The sequence below is a fragment of the Syzygium oleosum genome, unplaced genomic scaffold (assembly GCF_021117445.2).
Source record: "Syzygium oleosum isolate NSW1041296 unplaced genomic scaffold, Sole_v2.1 Sole_v2.18, whole genome shotgun sequence".
NCBI classification, from domain to species: Eukaryota; Viridiplantae; Streptophyta; class Magnoliopsida; order Myrtales; family Myrtaceae; genus Syzygium; species Syzygium oleosum.
In genome coordinates, this window is record NW_026607502.1 from 5,936,588 (window position 1) to 5,955,838 (window position 19,251).

General features: G+C 39.5%; 1 protein-coding gene across 2 annotated transcripts; it reads left to right on the forward strand.

Moving 5' to 3' along the window:
- The first annotated feature begins 1,947 nt into the window (after positions 1-1,947).
- LOC115687258 (homeobox-leucine zipper protein HOX32) lies at positions 1,948-9,901 on the forward strand. 2 transcript variants are annotated; one of them, XM_056319737.1, is made up of 19 exons: positions 1,949-2,191; positions 2,302-2,856; positions 4,257-4,416; positions 4,845-4,960; positions 5,068-5,158; positions 5,237-5,332; positions 5,403-5,516; positions 5,604-5,687; positions 6,015-6,170; positions 6,273-6,347; positions 6,426-6,532; positions 6,680-6,869; positions 7,029-7,217; positions 7,313-7,393; positions 7,502-7,636; positions 7,990-8,315; positions 8,910-9,024; positions 9,164-9,313; positions 9,595-9,901. In XM_056319737.1, the coding sequence occupies exons 2-19, from the start codon at positions 2,645-2,647 to the stop codon at positions 9,739-9,741; spliced, it is 2,544 nt and encodes an 847-aa protein (XP_056175712.1). In that variant the 5' UTR covers positions 1,949-2,191; positions 2,302-2,644; the 3' UTR covers positions 9,742-9,901. The 2 variants fall into 2 exon arrangements, with proteins under 2 accessions (XP_056175713.1, XP_056175712.1); XM_056319738.1 differs by having other exon boundaries at positions 1,948-2,856; positions 8,910-9,021.
- Positions 9,902-19,251: the final 9,350 nt, after the last annotated feature.

Sequence of the window (19,251 nt, forward strand, 5' to 3'; positions counted from 1 at the left end):
GCTTTTTGACATAATATTAAGATTTTCTTTGGAACTCCAAAGTTAAGCGTGCTCAGGTTAGAGCACCATTAGGATGAGTGATCTCCTGAAAAAGTGTCTATATGTACGTCAAAGGATAAAACTGTGAAGTTCGATATAGGACGAGCCAAAGAGGACAATACTTTGAGTGAGTTAATCCATGGATGTCACAGTAATTAAAACTGATAACTTATCTTTGCTTCTTTATGTCTCGAGTGCTGACCAAATCCCCTGAGATTTGCAGATCTTGATTGATGACCGTAAAAATCGTATGGCCCGTTGTCCCCACAAAGCCAATCGACTGGCGGACTAGCTTATCAAAACCCGTTGTAAACAGGTCCTTCCTTCTAATTGGTTGTTTAAACCCCTCTACCCCTATGGGATTTTATGGTAAGGAGCTTATCAACTTTATTCTAAAAGTCTTGGTTTATGGAATGAGAAGGTATTTTTGACCAAAAAAAAACCCGGTACCTGCCCCCCGACTTCTAATAATTCCACTATCGCCCACTTCTTTGAATAGATTACTCTAAAGTCCAAGCCTCTTTAAATTGGCATTCTAAATTTGTGTAATTCTTGTAAGAAGTAAGATTGTATTTTGTATACATATTTGAAACAAAAAAGAAATTATCAATAAAATAAATTAATCCTAATCCAATTTTCTCTATAATCACGTGGAGGCTTCTTAAGAATGTTGTTGGGAGCGTGTGAATTCAATATGGTATAAAATGATGTTTTCGTAAAAGTGGTTCTGAATGGCTCCTGCGAGCACATTCAAAAGAATGAGAGGATATTTCCCGTAACGATTATAGTAAATGTCAGTATTATGGTGTAATTAGCCAGTAAAGATGAGTAATTTCAAAATTTATATATAACGTAGAATAATAAACATATGACATGGATAATGTGATTTGTCGGTCGTATCACGTCATCCGTTTAACCGGCAAATACTTTCGCCAAAAGAGGGCTATCGATAGTTATTTTCTTTTTTATTTAGTAATGAGAACTAAAAAGGCTGAATATCTTGAAATTTTCTTTCGTCTGCTAAGGCTTCTTTCTTTGGATTTAGTAAAGGTACTAGCACAATTTGTGGATATTACTCCTGCTTTCTCTTGCAATTTTTTTCTTTTAAGGATAAGAAGGACAGGGCTGGAGTAGCTACCTCCTTTGAGTGCTACCATAAGGTCTTCCGCTCGTTATGAAATGTTTAATTTAAAATCATATCTATTTCCCATGGGAATTATGAAATGTTTAATTTAAAATCATATCTATTTCCTACATGGGAATTCTAGTCATGTACGAACTTAGCCAATTTCCAAGTTAGCTCTTTAACCACATTTATTTTGAGTACCCGTGTCAAATGGGGTATGCGTCGAGTAAACAAAGGCAGATCGCGCTACGAATTACTAATTATCGCCCGGATAAGTGCGATAACATATCCGCCGTTCGAGTCATTGATATTAATTTTCGTCATGTCATGTGGGTCTTGACTAAGTATCAATTTCAGTCCAAAAAAAAAGCAATCTTGACTTAGTTTGCAAGATCGGTTGGGGGCAGACTTATCAATCTTCAAAATTCCATCATCAGCAAGTTTTCACGGCTCCAAATTTGACCAAAATCGAGATTAAATTAAAAAAGACTTAACGGACCAAATTAGAAAAAAAAAATACCGAAGGAAATCAATCAGACAAGACATTCTAGAATGCCGTCACCCGATGATGTTGTCTTGGCCTCTCTCTCTCTCTCTCTCTCTCTCCTCCCGCCCCATACATGCGTGCTTGCACTCTCACATACATGACATGCGCATGCACCATGTATGCATGCATCATGCATAATTATGCATGCATCATCACCATGCGCATTCGCATGCGCATCCGCATGGCATCCTCGCTCATGCCCATGTTTTGTGTACCGTTTCTCTGTGTTTTTTGCTCGAATGTGAGAACAGAAACGAGGAAAGGAAGAGTAAATGCGCCTTTTTTTTCCTTCCACAGAGTTGCCATTTCATGTCATCACCCCGCAGAGAACTGTTGCAGTAGAGAGAGAAAGCTAGAGAGAGAGAGAGAAGGGGGGGTGAAGATTTGCAGGAAGACCCAGAAGAGAGAGAGAGAGAGAGAGGGGGGACACCTCACATCTGGCCGTCTCTTTCTCCCTCCTGCCATTGGCTCTTCCTTTTGTATTCTTCCTCTGCTCTCTCTCTCTCTGAAAGTCTGTGGGTTTGGCTGTGGTTTATAGGGGGTCCTTCCTTTGAACAGTCTCTCTCTCTCTCTCTCTCGCTCTCTACAGAAAGCAGAGAGAGAAATTCTCGAGATTGGCGTCTCGAGATAAAGACCAACAGCACAGGGACCATCTTCTTCATCCCTCATTCTCTTTCTCTCTCTGTTCCCAACAAGAACAAGAGAGCTCTGTTTTGGTCGCGGAGGAAGTGCGTGGGGGAGAGAGGGAGCTCTGGACATTATTGTCATGAAGGAGATAGGAGGCTCTCTTCGGCCGAGAGAGCCTGCCACCGGAGAGAGCCTGCCCGACTGACCCGGACGTTCGCATTTCGTGAATTCAGCCGGACCCGTCATCTTCTTCTGCCGCTCGGAAGAACCCTTTAGAGAGAAAAGCAGAGCGAACGGGGACTGCGATGGCGTTGGTGATGCACAAGGAGTGCTCGAGCAAGCAGATGGACGCGAGCAAGTACGTGCGGTACACGCCCGAGCAGGTGGAGGCGCTGGAGAGGGTCTACAACGAGTGCCCCAAGCCCAGCTCGCTGAGGCGGCAACAGCTGATCAGAGAGTGCCCCATCCTCTCCAACATCGAGCCCAAGCAGATCAAAGTCTGGTTCCAGAATCGCAGGTGTTAAAACCAAAAATGCTTACACATTGTTTTCTCTCCTTCCTTTTCTTCTTCTTTCTTCGTTAATCTCGATACATTTCGTCATTTGGGAAGCTTCCGATGATTCAGAGCGCGTGTTTTCGTTTCCTCTTATCTTTCGTCACGAAAGATAATATTTGCACGAGTAGGGAAGTGTGTTTCTTTCGAAACTTTTCTGGGGTTTCATTCTCCTTGTCGCGATAAGATAAAAATTTGAAATTTTTTTGGTGAAGTTGAAAGTTTGTCCAGAAACGTGGTGTTTTTTGGTCGGGCAATGTTCATGTTCAAGTTGGTTCTTGCTTTTTCTCTGGTTCCATATGTTGTGAAAACTGTAAAAAAGAAGATAACGACGGCTTTGAAAATCCTAAATATTCTCTGGGTGGCCCTCGTTGCAATTCTTTCTGTACATTGATGGTTTCCGTTGGAGCTTTTGGTAAATCCTCGTTTATTTGTGCTTTCCTTCACGGCCATATCATCACTCTGTTGCTCTGGATCTCTTTTTCCCTTCTTTGGGATGTTTTGCCATTGAAGGAAAGAGACAAAAACCAGATAATTTCTTGCTCTATTGTTGCCTTGGTTAATTACCCAAGTAAAAGACATGTTACATTGTTCATTGAAAAGCTGTTCTTCATCTGGAAGTGGTTGAAATCTTCTCATTAGCATCTTTCGTTTTGTGGCACTAGAATGGGATCAATTTGATGTCTTCCAGGCTGTGATTTTGTCCGCTGGGCAATGCAATGTTATGAAAACTCTATTTTGGGCATCTCTAACCAAACACGTATCTACTGTTGTAGCAGAATTGGGTTTTTATTTTTGTCTGATCAATTTAATGATTATAGACAATTTGCGGAGGGAAGTTGTCAGATCATGTTTTGATTTCTGTTTCCTGAGTGAGCAAGTGAGATTCTTTTGGTCTAGTCCGTAAGGTTTTTGATGTAATAATGTAGAACAAAGCTATTTTTTTCATAAAGCTTGTTAGGACTAGGATTACCTAGAGACTCGCTGATTGTCTAATGTTGTTTGCTTGTGATGTTTCATAGAAAAGTTAGGTTGCTAATGTATATATTTTGTTTCACTTGTGACTCAAATTACTAGAGATGCCACCTTTGCCCATCTTTCCTCTCTTTGCGTTGGAGTTCACACATACCGAAAATTGGCTGTGCTATCCTTATGCAAACACATTATCTACTCTAATATAAAAACTACTTTTTTCTGTTAGCACGTCAGATTAAGTACAATCTATAGGGGTGCTCTTAGGTATTCTTCTATTGTGCTGTATATTTTGCTCTGGTGGTTTGTTTTAAGTGATAAGTTTGAGTGTATATGTAAATTTTATACCGTGTCTGTCCATCCCTCACTGATGAATTAACCTTTCCATGCAGATGTCGGGAAAAGCAGAGGAAGGAATCATTCCGACTCACAACAGTTAACAGAAAGCTGTCAGCCATGAACAAACTGTTAATGGAAGAGAATGATCGCCTCCAGAAACAAGTTTCACAGTTGGTTTATGAGAACGGCTACATGCGGCAGCAGCTGCATAGTGTAAGCGCTTCCCATTTATAACCACAATGTGTCTGATTATAGAGGCTGTTGAGTCTTCTACATAGATCTTTGGTGCAAATGGCATGACACACAATTTGTCCATTGATGATTGCTTTTTCCTTAATCTTCCTATGCTATAGATTATGCATACCTGGAACTCGGTCAGAATTTCAAATTTTGTCCATAATATAAGCATATTTTATTTCCTTATAATTTTACCTCTTGAGTAAATATGTGAGGTGGAAAACTCACAAGTTGTAATCTAGTCACTGAAAATAGACTAGTGAATCAGGTTCCTGTTAATTCTAATGCTCTGCTTGTCAATATGATTGGGCCGTTATTTGTCACGGATCTTGGTTTCACTCTCATTTCAAATTTTGTATATTTAGCTATCTTTGGGGATGGCTCATTTCATTCATTCTTAGCAGGCGTCAACGGCGACCACAGACAATAGCTGTGAGTCTGTGGTCATGAGCGGTCAGCACCAACAGCAGCATAACCCAACACCTCAGCATCCGGAGAAGGATGCCAGCAGCCCAGCTGGGTAAGCAATTGCTTTACTTGGAAAAATATTCTGTGCATGTGAATGTTTCATGCGGCAAATGATTTTGCTGGTCTAATGCACTTTATTTCAATGTATTGCTCTCTTAGTCTTCTTGCGATTGCTGCGGAGACCCTCACACAGTTCCTCGCCAAGGCTACTGGAACTGCTGTTGACTGGGTACAGATGATTGGGATGAAGGTATAGCTGGTCGACTCTTTTAGAGACCTTGGTTTCAGAGACATGCATTATACTCATAATTCACACGGTGATTTGTAGCCTGGTCCGGATTCTATTGGAATCGTTGCTGTATCCCGCAATTGTAATGGGGTAGCAGCGCGAGTCTGCGGTCTTGTGAGTCTAGAGCCCATGAAGGTATGTGTATCCTAATTGGCTTCAATTAACCTGATTATGGCAATTAATATTTGTGATGAACCACTCACAGGTCGCCGAAATTCTCAAAGATCGTCCATCTTGGTTTCGCGACTGTCGATGCCTTGAGGTTCTTAATGTGATTCCTACAGGGAATGGAGGGACGATAGAGCTTGTATACATGCAGGTTGGTAGCAGCCTCAGAATTTTGGCAGTGGTGCCTAGAAGAATACTTGTTTTTTCTGTTCCTGACTATTTATATGCTACTGGTTAGACCTATGCACCCACAACTCTGGCAGCAGCACGTGATTTTTGGACACTTCGATATACCTCTACTCTGGAAGATGGCAGTCTTGTGGTAACTAACCCCTTTAATCTTTGTCTTGACCTTGTTCTTATTTAGAATCGTGTGAACTCATGGTAAAATTATTACAAACTAATTTTGAATAAGTGTGTTCTTTCATTATGCTACTATAAGTTTTCCTCATTTCCGATGAACTGTAATCAGATTGTAACTAGTTTCCTTTCCCCATTTAATTTTCTTGAGGGGCCTAACTGTACATGTGGTATGCTTTTGTTTCTAATGAGACTTGATTTAGAGGTGGTAATATGTGAAATATTCGGCGTTTAAAAATCATTTAGTGTGCTTGTGATTTTGTTTGTTGTCTGAAAATTCTTTTTGCAGATATGTGAGAGGTCATTGACTACGAGTACCAGCGGCCCAGCAGGGCCGTCGTCTTCAAATTTTGTGAGAGCTGAAGTTCTTCCAAGTGGTTATCTCATCCGACCTTGTGAGGGAGGTGGTGCAATCATTCATATTGTGGATCATGTTGATCTAGATGTGAGTGCGTAATTCATTTTAGCTATTCATATGCTACTTATGGTTCTATTAACTGTATTATGATATTTATGTGGATTTCTTTCATGTTCATGCTCTTGTTAGGCTTGGAGTGTTCCTGAAGTTCTCAGACCACTCTATGAATCATCCAAAATTCTTGCACAGAAGATGACTGTTGCTGTAAAAATGGTTCCATGTATCCTTTCTCATTGAGTATTTATTTATCTTATGCTTAACCATTTAAATTGTGATATGCAGGCTTTGCGCCATATTAGACAATTAGCCCAAGAAACTAGTGGCGAGATTCAGTATGGAGGTAGCCGACAACCTGCAGTCTTGAGGACGTTTAGTCAGAAACTGTGCAGGTATTTAACATGAGCAGTGCTCATTGACGTTGAAATGTATTATCAGCCTGCCTCCTCCGTTAGGTCTTTTGCTCCTTCGAAGATGCAAAAGCTAGGTTCTTCATGAATTTGAAATGGTGTCTTACAGCTTGGAAACATGTATTCTAGGGGGTTCAATGATGCTGTGAATGGATTTGTGGATGACGGTTGGTCTGTTCTAAGTAGCGATGGGGTAGAAGATGTCACCATCGCTGTCAACTCATCTCCAAATAAATTTCTTGGTTCCCAATACAATGCATCCATGTTTCCAAATTTCGGAAGAGGGGTGCTCTGTGCCAAGGCATCCATGCTTCTTCAGGTGTGTTCACAATGGCATGACAAGAGTTGCCTGTTTGCAGTAACGGTGGCTGAAGGCCCTTTTTCTTCCACCAGCTGTTGCTTTATAGTTTCTTGGTTGTTGCTCTGAACTTACTTTCCTGATTAACTTCGTCTGTGCCTCTCTTAATGCACTTTACAGAATGTTCCGCCTGCTGTGCTTGTACGCTTTCTGAGGGAGCACCGCTCTGAGTGGGCTGACCATGGAATTGATGCATACTCAGCTGCATCTCTGAAAACTAGTCCTTACGCCATTCCATGTGTGAGACCTGGTGGCTTCCCTAGTAGCCACGTCATTTTGCCTCTTGCCCATACTGTAGAGCAGGAGGAGGTGATAGCTCTGTCTATGCAATCTGATCTTTCTTTAATTGCTTTCAATGAATTCTCTGTTATTTTACGTCACTGCTCACAATGTCTCATATATAGTTCTTGGAGGTGGTTCGGCTAGAGGGTCATGCATTCTCACCTGAAGATATACCTTTGGCGCATGACATGTATTTACTTCAGGTTTGCACATTCTATTGGCTTTTTACATGGAAGTGCTTGTCATTTTTCTACCTTACATGTTAGGAAGCTCTTTGCCACTGATGTTGCTTTCTGAAATCATCGGTGCAGTTGTGCAGTGGGGTAGATGAAAATGCAGTTGGTGCCTGTGCGCAGCTTGTCTTTGCTCCTATTGATGAATCTTTCGCAGATGATGCTCCTTTGTTGCCTTCCGGGTTTCGTGTCATACAATTGGATCCTAAAACAGTTAAGCATCCTAGATACTGCCTTCTTTCATAAAGTCCTACTGTTGGGGTATGTTTGGCTGCGACCTTGCCTGATGATGCTTCCAATCTACTTCTTGTTTGCTCTTTTATACCACTTGCTATACGATACAAGCTAGAAAGCAACCTTTACTGCACAAACTATTTTATCTCACTGGGTATCGGTTTATATGAAGTACTCATGCATCTTTCAGAGACTTAAAATATTGTGAAATAGATAGGCTCCGAAGAATGAATGGCTGCCAAGAAGCCTGTTTGAGCAGTTTACTAAAATTACTTGAAACTCCGAGCATGCCATTTATCTGATCTTTTATTGTCTGTGCTTTCCTCATTCAGGATGGACCTGCCCCTACTCGGACGTTGGACCTGGCCTCTACACTGGAGGTGGGATCTGGTGGTGCTCGTCCTACTTGTGAAGCTGATGCTAGCAACTACAACCTGCGATCCGTCCTGACCATCGCATTCCAATTTGTGTTTGAGAACCATTTACGGGACACTGTTGCCATCATGGCCCGTCAATATGTGCGTAGTGTTGTGGGATCTGTCCAAAGGGTTGCCATGGCAATTGCACCTTCCAGGCTAAGTGGCCATCTGGGGCCAAAATCTCTATCTGGTTCTCCTGAAGCTCTTACGCTGGCACAGTGGATCTGCCGAAGCTACAGGTTTGACTCTTAGCAATGTTTTTGTTAAATGTGACTGGAATTCTGGGCTCTCTAGTTGCTGTACCAGTGAGAGCTGAGTTAGAGAGGAGTAATATTACACTTTCCTGAAAATTAACATTCCACTTTTTCCAGGTAATACGTTCACCAAGCTTAGTTATTCCAGCTCTGGCCAAAAAAGAGAGCTAAATTATCCATAGCGTGTTGCTAAATAACTGGGAGCTTTGGAGAAAAGGCATTGGTAGACGTATTATTGGATTTTAGGGGGTTGAATAATATACTTTAAGATATATATATCCCTGTAAGAATTTGGTAGTGTGGACAATATTACCTTAGAATTTGAAAAATTTTCCTCTGATTTTCATGGGGTTTATTCTAAAGTGGCTTAGCTGTAAATGTGTTGATATTGCACTTTGTGTAAGCTATTATCAGCTTAGGTATACTTGATATGTCTGATGATGTTTTTTACATTGTGCTGCTGCTTGAGAATACGCATTGATGTTTTCACTTTTATAGGCATAATTTTGCGTCAATTGTATCCTTGAACTCTTTTCTCCGCCCTGCTAGTAGCCACCAACCAATTTTTTTTGTTTATAGAATTTGTACCGGAGCTGAACTGTTAAGAGGGGACTCCCAAGCTGGTGATGCTGTTTTGAAGCAATTTTGGCACCATTCTGATGCAATTATGTGCTGCTCTGTGAATACAAATGTGGTACGCCACCATTTTTTCCTCTTTAATTATGTACATTTATCAACTTATTCATGCCTTTCCAATTAAAGCTATATCTGACTTCTGAGTATTTTTATTGCCTTATTGCTTTTTTTACTGACCTAAAGAAAATGGATCACAGGCCTCTCCCGTCTTCACCTTTGCCAACCAAGCTGGACTTGACATGCTCGAAACTACTCTGGTGGCCCTCCAGGATATTATGCTGGAAAAGGTTCTTGATGAAGGTGGCAGGAAAGTTCTTTCCTCGGAGTTCTCGAAGATCATGCAGCAGGTACAATTAGTTTAACCCTTCATCCTAATTTGAGAAGCTCCAAACTGTAATCAAGCTGCAGGCTCAGACTTGACTTTATAATATGACACCTGGGAAAAAATTAAAGCAGATAGGCAGGTTTCATCTGGAAAAAGTGATTTCTCCAAAATGAATCATCTCCCTGACTTGAATAGACTTGATCATTCGCTTATTAGAATGCGGGAAAGAAAGTGTAAATCGATCGACTTTTGCAGAGCTGTGGTACAAGTCAGTTAGGCTGACATTAATTCGTTGTTTGCCAGGGTATCGCCTATCTGCCTGCCGGAGTGTGCATTTCTAGCATGGGAAGGCCGGTGGCTTATGAGCAAGCCGTCGCATGGAAAGTTCTCAACGACGATGATTCCCACCACTGTCTGGCCTTCATGTTCATGAACTGGTCTTTTGTGTAGAATGAACAAAGTATATTCACCGGTCTCATCTTTGGCTTTTTATATGCACGCTTTAAATTATATAGAACATGTTTCGAGTATCGACTGCTAGAACTTTATGACCTTACATTTGAATGTACTCATGACACCAGATCATGTTATTATTATTATTATCCTTGTATTTCACGAGTTGTGTGTGGAGAAAATTGCTTGTATCGGGCGATATGGAGACGCGTGCAACAATACGAAGCTTACTCGCGCATGGAGGTGTTGATGTGTGCGCTATCATCTGTTTCTGGAGGATTGGCAATGAGGCCAACTTGACTGTGGATAAAGATGGATCGAGTCAAAGTTCACCTTTGTTCTCTTTAGAAGTGTGCACTGATTTGCTTCACTGCTGAACCTTTTTGTCTATTTTCTAGCAGAGACTTGTCCGCGCGATGATATAAAAAAAAAATGGCTCAGCTTTTGTTCCTGCTTTGCCCGGCATGGAAAAATGGAATGATGGCTTTGTTGGGAGTGTGAAGCATCTGTTATGTGCTGTTGGACAGGTCTTTTTCTTTTTGTCATTTCCAATGTTTTCATGGCTTATATCTTTATTACGGGCAGGGATTTAGCTAGGTATCGAACACACGTCAAATGTACATTTTGTTAAGCAATCAATTAGGGAAATGGCGTAGTTATTTGTGAAATGAGTATGTACATTTTAGGGTTAGTACCATGAAAATTTTTAAATTTCGTTAAATTTTATCGTCAAATTGTTGAGTTAGTCGGAAGGTATATCAATTTGGCATTTTACTCTTTGTTTGTCGCTGATGTATTGGTTTGTAATTTTTTGTGGTATTAATTCAATTAAAGGAAATTAACGGAGGATAAATTTATCACAAATGTACTAGTTAGGAATTTTTTGTGATCAAAAAATTAATTTATGGTAAATTTTTCATAAGTGTACTGGTTTAGGGTTTGTCGTGGTATTAACCTCGCTTCTTTTGTTTATTTCATGTCTTGAAAAATGATTTTTTTTTCTAATGAGAAGAAATTTTCGCATGACATTTGGCTAGGGGAGGGGCGGTACAAGGGAAGAAAAAACTCTTCATGCAAAATGCATATACACAGTTTAATCATTTCCACAGTACCTGTACAGGAAGTATAGAAACAGATTTATCATGAAATATTTGACATTATATATAATGTGTATTTGGTCATGATGTCTGTGCAACATATTCGTATGCCAAATAGTTATGAATGCTACTGTGTCGGCTTTAATCGGGACACGTTGCAGAAACAAGACTTGAGGTTTTCTTCGTTGGTCGACCGACGATTTAAGGTTTTAGTTTGGTCGATCAAGGATTTAAGATTTTAAAAATGCTCCAATCGGGTTTTGAGCTTTGGAGTGATTCAAGATTTTCTCATATTCATCGGTTTTTGTGAAAGACAAAGATAATAAATATCAAACAGATTTAACTATATACTGTGTCGGCTTTAATCGGGACACGTTGCAGAAACAAGACTTGAGGTTTTCATCGTTGGTCGACCGACGATTTAAGGTTTTAGTTTGGTCGATCAAGGATTTAAGATTTTAAAAATGCTCCAATCGGGTTTTGAGCTTGGAGTGATTCAAGATTTTCTCACATTCAGCGGTTTTTGTGAATGAAAAAGACAATAAATATCGAACAGATTTTCTAATTTTAAAAGCTGCAAATTTCCTATTTTCTCGAAATTTGATTTTTTTATTTTCTAGAAATTTTTATGAATTTTTCTGGAAATTTTCAATTTTTATGCATTTTCTGAAAAAAATTAGTGAGAAAAAAAAATTAGAATGCTTTTGGAAAGGAAAGCTCTTGTAGAGAAAACCTATAGCCAAATCTTGAGCAGATGGGTTACTAATAGATTCAAATATTTCTAGCAAAAAAAAAAGATTCAAATATTTCCTCTTTTTTTCTTTTCTACTTGATTCTTTAAATTTATTGGATTTGGTCTAAAACTCAAAGTAGATTCTCATTTACTGCCCAAAAAGCAGCCACCTACAAAAATTAGGCTTAGCATCTTTTTCTCAGCAAAAAATCTGTGAAAAAAAGTAATGGCTCAACTGACAGAAAAGATCTTCCTTCAGAGTCATAAAGGTAGAACCCTAACCCTAACCCTAGCATTTATGTAATGTAGCTTTAATTCGGACAAGCACTCTTTTATTGAGATTTTTGCAGTGTGAAAAGGTGGTTTTGACGAGGGATTGTTATCATTCTGTTGCCAAGACGATTGACCAAATGGGTCTTTTCTTTTGAACCATCGATCTTGCTTTCTTGCTCAAAAGCTTCCTTTGCTCTTTGCAATTGAAAACGGCACCTACTGTCATGATTCCATCGAGGAGTAAAGTGACCAGCACTTCATTTATAAGCTAATGGTCATGAGACTAGTGTCTCCGACGTGGGTTGGCTCGCTTGTTTCAAATTGTTTCTCATTATTAAGAAGAGGTGACAGATTGTTAGATCAATAGGAGATTTAGCTGCAAATGGAAGAAGCATGTTGGCTGAGAATCCATGTTGTTAATGCTCAATAATGTCCTCTTCCTCTAACTTTAAATGTTAGAACAATTCGTTTGTTTTTATGGCTGCTTTTTGCTTGGGTAGCCATGGAAAACCAAATTACTGATGAAGGATGAAGTTGCTCGTCCAGAAAAAGAAAAGAAAACGAAAAATTTGAGACATAATAGAAATGAACTTTCTTATGATGACTTTGTATGGTAAAGGAAACATTGCACTTAATGTTTTGGCCGTTGGTTAATCGAGAACTTGCTTTTGTTTTGATCAATTAAGGACTTAAGGTTTAGGAAAATGCCACGAGCCCGCCGTTGGTGGTAGTGAGGTTTCAGAAATCCTACGTGGCTCCCACGTCTACTATTTGGTCATTTTCACGCGTTATGTATGACGCTTGATAGACACTAATGGCGAGCTCGGGACTTGATTGTAGCTTTTTTAAAACCTTAAGACTGTGTGTTTGGTCGTCTGAATTTTTAGAAAAGGAAAAACTGAGACATAATGGAAATGGTCTTTCCTACAACCACACCGAATAAGGAGAGTCTGGGGATTGGTGTGAATGTTGGACTTAATGCTTTGGCCATTGGTTAATTGGGAACTTGATTTTCTTTTCATCAATTAAGGACTTACGGTTTAAAAAAATGCCCCAGCCAAGTCTCGAGCTCGTCGTTGGTAGAAGTCGGGTTTCAGAAATCTGATGTGGCTCCCACGTCTACTGTTTGTTCATTTGCGACGTGTTATTTGTGTCGCTTGAATTTTCATCGATGGCGAGGTCGGAACCTTGATTGTGGCTTCTTCAAAAACCTCAAAGTCGCATTTGATTGTCTGTATTTCTAGCTAATATAAGACTGACAAGGGTACGACGTGAAATTCAAGGCTTTTGCTATATCCTATACATTGTTTTTGCCTTTTCTTTTTTTTTCCAAAATCTGGTCCAAACTCTGGCCTCAGGAATTCTGACTAAATGTCATATTTTCTCCACCACGTATGGGGCGATGCACTGAAAGGGAGTGCCCCATTATTTACCCGTCCTTCTCTGCTAACGAATCTCTCGTCTTTTGCCTTTCGTAATGTAAGCCACTCGAAAAAGGCTTCTTTTTCTACTGTTTTTACTTACCACACAACCTTCCAAACGAGGGCCTGTCGCTTTTGAAAATTGACCAAACATGTCCCTCGTAACTGTAATCACATGTTCCTTTTGTCTTATCTCTTGCTTCCCAGGAAAAAAAATACAAAACGAACCCATTAATGTCCGTTTTCAGGAAGAAATTGCTTCCCAAGTCACAAATCATATAGATGTCAATTTAGTTCTAAATTTTTTAATTTTGTCAATTTAATTCTAAATTTTTGTGCGAAATTTAGTGTAATCTTTCCGGACAACTTTTGCCGAAAATCGCTTTCCTATGTAGTATACCGCCACACCAGCTACTTCCAGCAAGCATTGATTGAGAAGATTACATTGGAATTTCGCACTAAGGTTTATGACGTAATTAGTAAAATTGAAAAGTTCATGATTGATTTAGCATCCGTATAATGGGTTCAGTTCATGATTAATTGAACAATTTCCCCCATTTTAAGTATTTTGACCTAATGTAACCGAAGTCTTTGGATTATGAATAAATGGTTTGGTTTAAGTAGGATTGATCAGTCGCTCTTGAAACCTCCGTTCATCGGCACTATCCCTCTCTCTTGTCTCGGGCATCACCACCACCGAGTCCACCACTTGCCTAAGTTCAACATTCTAACACAGACACCAAGTGTCGAGTTTTAGGGCGCGTTTTCTTTGCGGGAAATGAATGATTAGGAAAATGTTTATCGTTTATTCCGCTTGAAACAATCTGTCAATGAAAAGATATTTCGTGGCTTGGTTGGCTTCTTGAAGATTGTTCATGTTTGTTTGTCATGCATATATTTTCTGATAATCATAGCTCGATTTAGGTTCAATCGGTTTCGTTATAATCGCTCGTGAGGAGATGCTAGAATCTTGTCGATAGTCAGATGTGGTGTATTGGCTGCTTTCCTTCGTGCCCATCAAATAGACCGTAACTAGCACATTAACATCGCATAATTGACAGCAAAACATGTATCTTTTTAGCAGCAGCAACTCCAATGTGTCGCTGCTTCGGATCCTTGATCTGTCAATATTAATGGTGAAATCAGATGGAACAGTTTTATCGGCGGTTAAGTCGCTCGATCTGATCTCGCAATGTCGACATACACGCACTCCAATTAGCAACTTTATATCTCGCTGCAAATACTTTTTGAATTCTTTGAATAAATATATGTATGTTTAATCCGTAATTGTTAAATCGGGATACATGCGTGAAATTCAAATCATGAAGTTAAGAGTCGTCGATTGAGAATCTAATCAAGCCGGGAGAAATTTAATGAAATACGTAAAATTAGTAGATCGTGTTAAACGCATATAAGTTGAGTAAGAAATATGTAAAAAAAGAAGAAGGTGACTTTGCCTTCGTTTGTCCCCCTCATTCCATATCTAATCTCCCAAAAACTCAGATTCCTAATCTAAAATCAGCTCTGGTCTCACAGTCGAAAAATAATTTCCCGAGTTTTTCCCTCATCTAATATTTTCGCATTCTACTCCGTTAATTCCGGGAAAGATCTCAAATAAGGACTTGAAATAATTTGTATTCTTAAAAGAGGGCGCAGGGTCGACATTACCTCAAAATAAGATCCTGAAGCGACTAACGGAGTCTTAAAATAATGCCCCGAGCTCGCCGGCCGGCTAACGAGAGCCCGTGACTCTCACGTGATACTTTCCGAGCCGCAGCGGGGGCGATTTTTCAAGGGTTTTCAATTTGTGGAACCAGACATCTCTTTCTAAGATCTAACAATAACTGGGTACTCATTGACCAATGTTCTTAACATCAGAACTCAGAGGAAATTGAGATTTGATTTTGATGGTGTAGTCATTAATTGACTTAATCTGCTGCTTCTCCTCCTCCTTTCAGGAACTCCAACGGAGGATTATGGACACTGTAATTTCAAATTATTTATGTATAATCTTAGACCCCAGAAAGGGAAAGTTGCTTTTTTCTAATATTTTTTTGCATGCAAATATTTTATCACTTGCATTTTTTTTTCTGATATTATTTTGCAACTGTAACTTCTAGTTGACAGCATTTGCATGATGACCTTAGTTTTTTTTTTTTTTTGCTCGAATTCATGACCTTAGTTTAGAACATGATTTTTGCATCACTTTTACACTATTTCGGGTGCGAATGGAAACCATACTCTTTTCCGGCCTAATTTCTGGCCAGAAATAGATTTTTTCTATTTCTATTCCTTGGACGAGTTTCTGAGCAAAAAGTAATATTTTATAACAACACAAAATTTTTGTTCCCGAAATAGAAATTCTCTTGATAAGTTATTCTTAAATTTCTGTTCTCGGTAGCGATGGATGGCCAGTGGCGATGACGAACGGCGGGTGGCGAGAGGACGGACGACGGGTGACAGAAAACGATTGGTGGCGGTGGGTGGCGGGTAGCGTGGGTAATCAATAAGAAGAGTTATTATTTCTGTTCCAAGCCTATTTCTCGAAACAGAAAAATAGAAAAACAGGAAAATAGAATGATTAGTACTCGCGCCCGATATAACATTACGGAATTATCTTTCCGCCTACCTTCCTAACGTGTAAAATAATACTGCTGTTGGTGCTCGACGAAAGAAGAGGATCATCGACAAAATTTACGTATGTGGAAAACCTTATAGAAGTGAAATCTTAATGTTTTGAAAAATTGAGAGATAAAGCGTAAATCTATCGAGTTTTAATATGGTAAACGTAATTTCGTTCATCCTAGATTGCGTCCACCGACTAAGACACTCTGATGTCACATTCGACTCTCATTTGATTTGTGATTGAAAAAGACCTCTGATTACTCTAAACCTTATACACGTGTGTACAAAGTCCAAACAAAACATGCCCTTTTCTAGGAGTATAACAGGGACGTAATCACCCTTAACATCTTTGGCCAAATAATAAAGGGAATAAATGTTTTTCAATCGATCACGAGTTTGAACCATATCATGTCATGAGCGAATTTTTGAATAGAATGGCTTGTGATGTATTGCCTAACTACGACATAAATCGTGCAAAGAGATTTCATGTCTAGTAAAATCTTGGTGAGATTATAGTGAGAAGCTCGCCAATCTAAGATTTCGAATATCAAGTGATGTGTACTAATTATGTTTTAAATCGAACATTTCGCGGTGGGCGTAAGATTCTTATGATAATGTCTAGAGATGATGATTACCATTGATTGCCCCTCCTCGCCCTTTTGACAAATTGAAAAGGAGTTTTGCTAGGTCAACTCACCGTTAGACGGTGGACATGAATTCGATTACAAAATTAGCTCCAAGCATAAACGTAGATATGACGACCATCCAAGGTTAATGGATAATTTTTCTTCCTATGTTTTTACCCTGCCATGCATGATGGCTAGAAGCGTGATGTGTCCCACGTTTCTATTGAAACATGCATGGATTTGATGATGATGATGATGATCTTATGTTGAGACCCATGGCATTCAAGACGTAGGGCTAAGAAGTGAGAAGTCAGCTAGACTAGGGGGTTCCAGAGAGGAGCAATTAGCTTTTTCAGAATATTATTATTTTCCCCCTTTGTTTTTTGGCTCCCCAGTTTTTCTTTTTCTCTGCAATCCGTGGTCGTCCTCCACCACCTTAATGGGATGAGTGCGAAAGGCACTGCGCTCTCGAGCCTCGTGCACAGCACACAGGCCTTTCTTTGGCTTTCTTTAATTGGATCTGTTCGCATGCGATGAGAATCATCAATGCATCCATCCATTCACTTATCAGCCAAACCCTCTTCATTTTATTATCTGGTAATTGCTTCAAGAGCATTCTTTGATGTTTCTCAACTTTGATGATGAAGTTACAATCTTAAGTCATTGACTATAATTATGTGCATGGTGGAATGTATAATTTTCTTGATTAAGTGCTTAAACAGTATACTCATACCCATCATTGTATTTCTATTTTGTTTTCTGAGAAGTATGCTTTTACTATGTTGAACTTAAGTATATCATTTCTGGCCAAATCTGTCTTCTCTCTCTCTATATCTTTTGGCGCAGGGCAAAATTTAAAGAACTGTTCCGCGCATGGACAGCCATTGCTTTCTGCTTTTGTCGATTGTATCACATCAACATCTCTCTGTCTCTCTCTCTCTCTGAAATATTGGGAACTTTATTCAGTTGAAAATACAGGGGGGGAAAGACCACTTTTTCACGAACTCTTTTCAAGAACACCAACCAAAAGCGGCATGGACAAGTAAATTACCTCGGTTCCTGGTTTTTTTGCAGCAGCAGAGGGTGTGTAAATGCAGCCAGTAATGAAAGCTTCTTATTAATTAACCTGAAAAAGGGTTTCTTCATTTATTGTTCTTTCGTCTTATTTTTCTCCTTCGTGGGGTTGGTACGTAAGAGATCTTTGGTTTTCGCAGGTCATAAGATTTGGAGAGAGTGACTTTAGTACAATAGGGTAGACCCATCATGGGTCCGAGTCTGGTTATTGGATGAAGGTGCTTGTTTGACTCTGGGGTTTCTTGCATGGAGGCATCCTATTCTTGCATGGGACATTTGAGGGTTTCTAGGGTTTGAGGGAGTTTTTTGCATTTTCATTTTATCTTTCCAATAACGTCCCTTTAAATTCATGGGGGTTTTTTTTATCTTTTGTTTTGAAGAGAGGGAATGATGATGAAGATGGGATTTTGTCATTTTAGGTGAATTATGTTTTCTTGTGATCAGAGTTGGGGGTTTAGGGTTTTGCAGGGTGGATATTGGGAAAACTTTGAACGATGACTTCTTGTAGTTTGTGTAGCAGTTGGACTCCTGAAGAAGTCTAATGGCAGATCTATATACAGAGAGACTCTGAATATCTTGTAATTTTTCAGTAATGGACTCGACAATTTCACAATTTGACCATCATGTCATAGGCCCAATTTTATTCAAATTTAGTGTGAAAAAAGCCCAATCTATTGGATACCACTGAACGAGCATAACACCATGCTTTGTATGATTTACCGTACCGTGCTCGACTTTCAGATTTTTTTTTTTCTGTTGGTGCAAAGCCAAGAGCTCTTCTTAAAGCTAAAGAAGGCGAAGAAGAGACCTAGTTATGTTCTTGGGGAGTTATTCTACTTTCAGAGTGGAAAGATTGTTCGATCCCTTTTCGCTCCTTCGATTGTAATTCGATCAGAACTTCTTGAATTATCCCGATTTGGAGGACGAATTCTTTGATTCTTCAATTTAGACTGAACCGGAATAGCTTCCCTATTTATTCTTATTTGCTTATTTGTATGAAATAGACTATTTTGTTTGTATGAAACCCAATCGGGTTTTCAATATTTCTTATTATCGAGGCTGACACTTACCTATATCTCTAGTAACTATGGTGAATTGGGGGTGAATAAGAAAGGGGCGCTCCAATGCGCCTTCAAAACACATGATCCACAGATGGGATTAGGCATTGACCACGTTGGAGCGCTCAAAAATTGCATAGGAAACGTGATCGACAATGAAGTCGAGAGGAGCTGATCAACTCATTTGTGTGAAAGTTATTGAGTGATTGCTTCTTGAAGTTCGGTCTTGGACTCGGTTATGGTCTATGGTCTTGGGACACTGTGTAGCAGTTGCACACCTGCCATTTGAAAGAACATAGCTCTCTATGCTGTATATGATCACTTCGTAGGTGGAAGTTCATGTATCTTAGCTTCATCTCGCCAATGAATCACATTCATTGCTTTTTGGCTTGAATTGCGCCGTTTCGATGTTTCTAATGAATTGGGGCGTATCGTGGGTCTCATAATACAACAAAATTGAATTGGTACTTTCAGTAAGTATTTGACAGAGTAGATTAGCAAATGCTTGTAAAAGACAAAATCCATCAGACTCGCGAGAACAAGACCCTTGCAAAAGGAGAATGCTTAACATGAGAACAAGGCTTTACAGGAAAATCAGTA

Excerpts from the sequence above, each read along its gene's own strand:
- LOC115687258 (XM_056319737.1), top strand. The coding sequence starts at position 2,645 with ATGGCGTTGGTGATGCACAAGGAGTGCTCGAGCAAGCAGATGGACGCG. Across the intron at positions 4,417-4,844 it reads TGCGGCAGCAGCTGCATAGT|GCGTCAACGGCGACCACAGA; the intron begins GTAAGCGCTTCC and ends CATTCTTAGCAG. Across the intron at positions 9,314-9,594 it reads TCTCGAAGATCATGCAGCAG|GGTATCGCCTATCTGCCTGC; the intron begins GTACAATTAGTT and ends GTTGTTTGCCAG.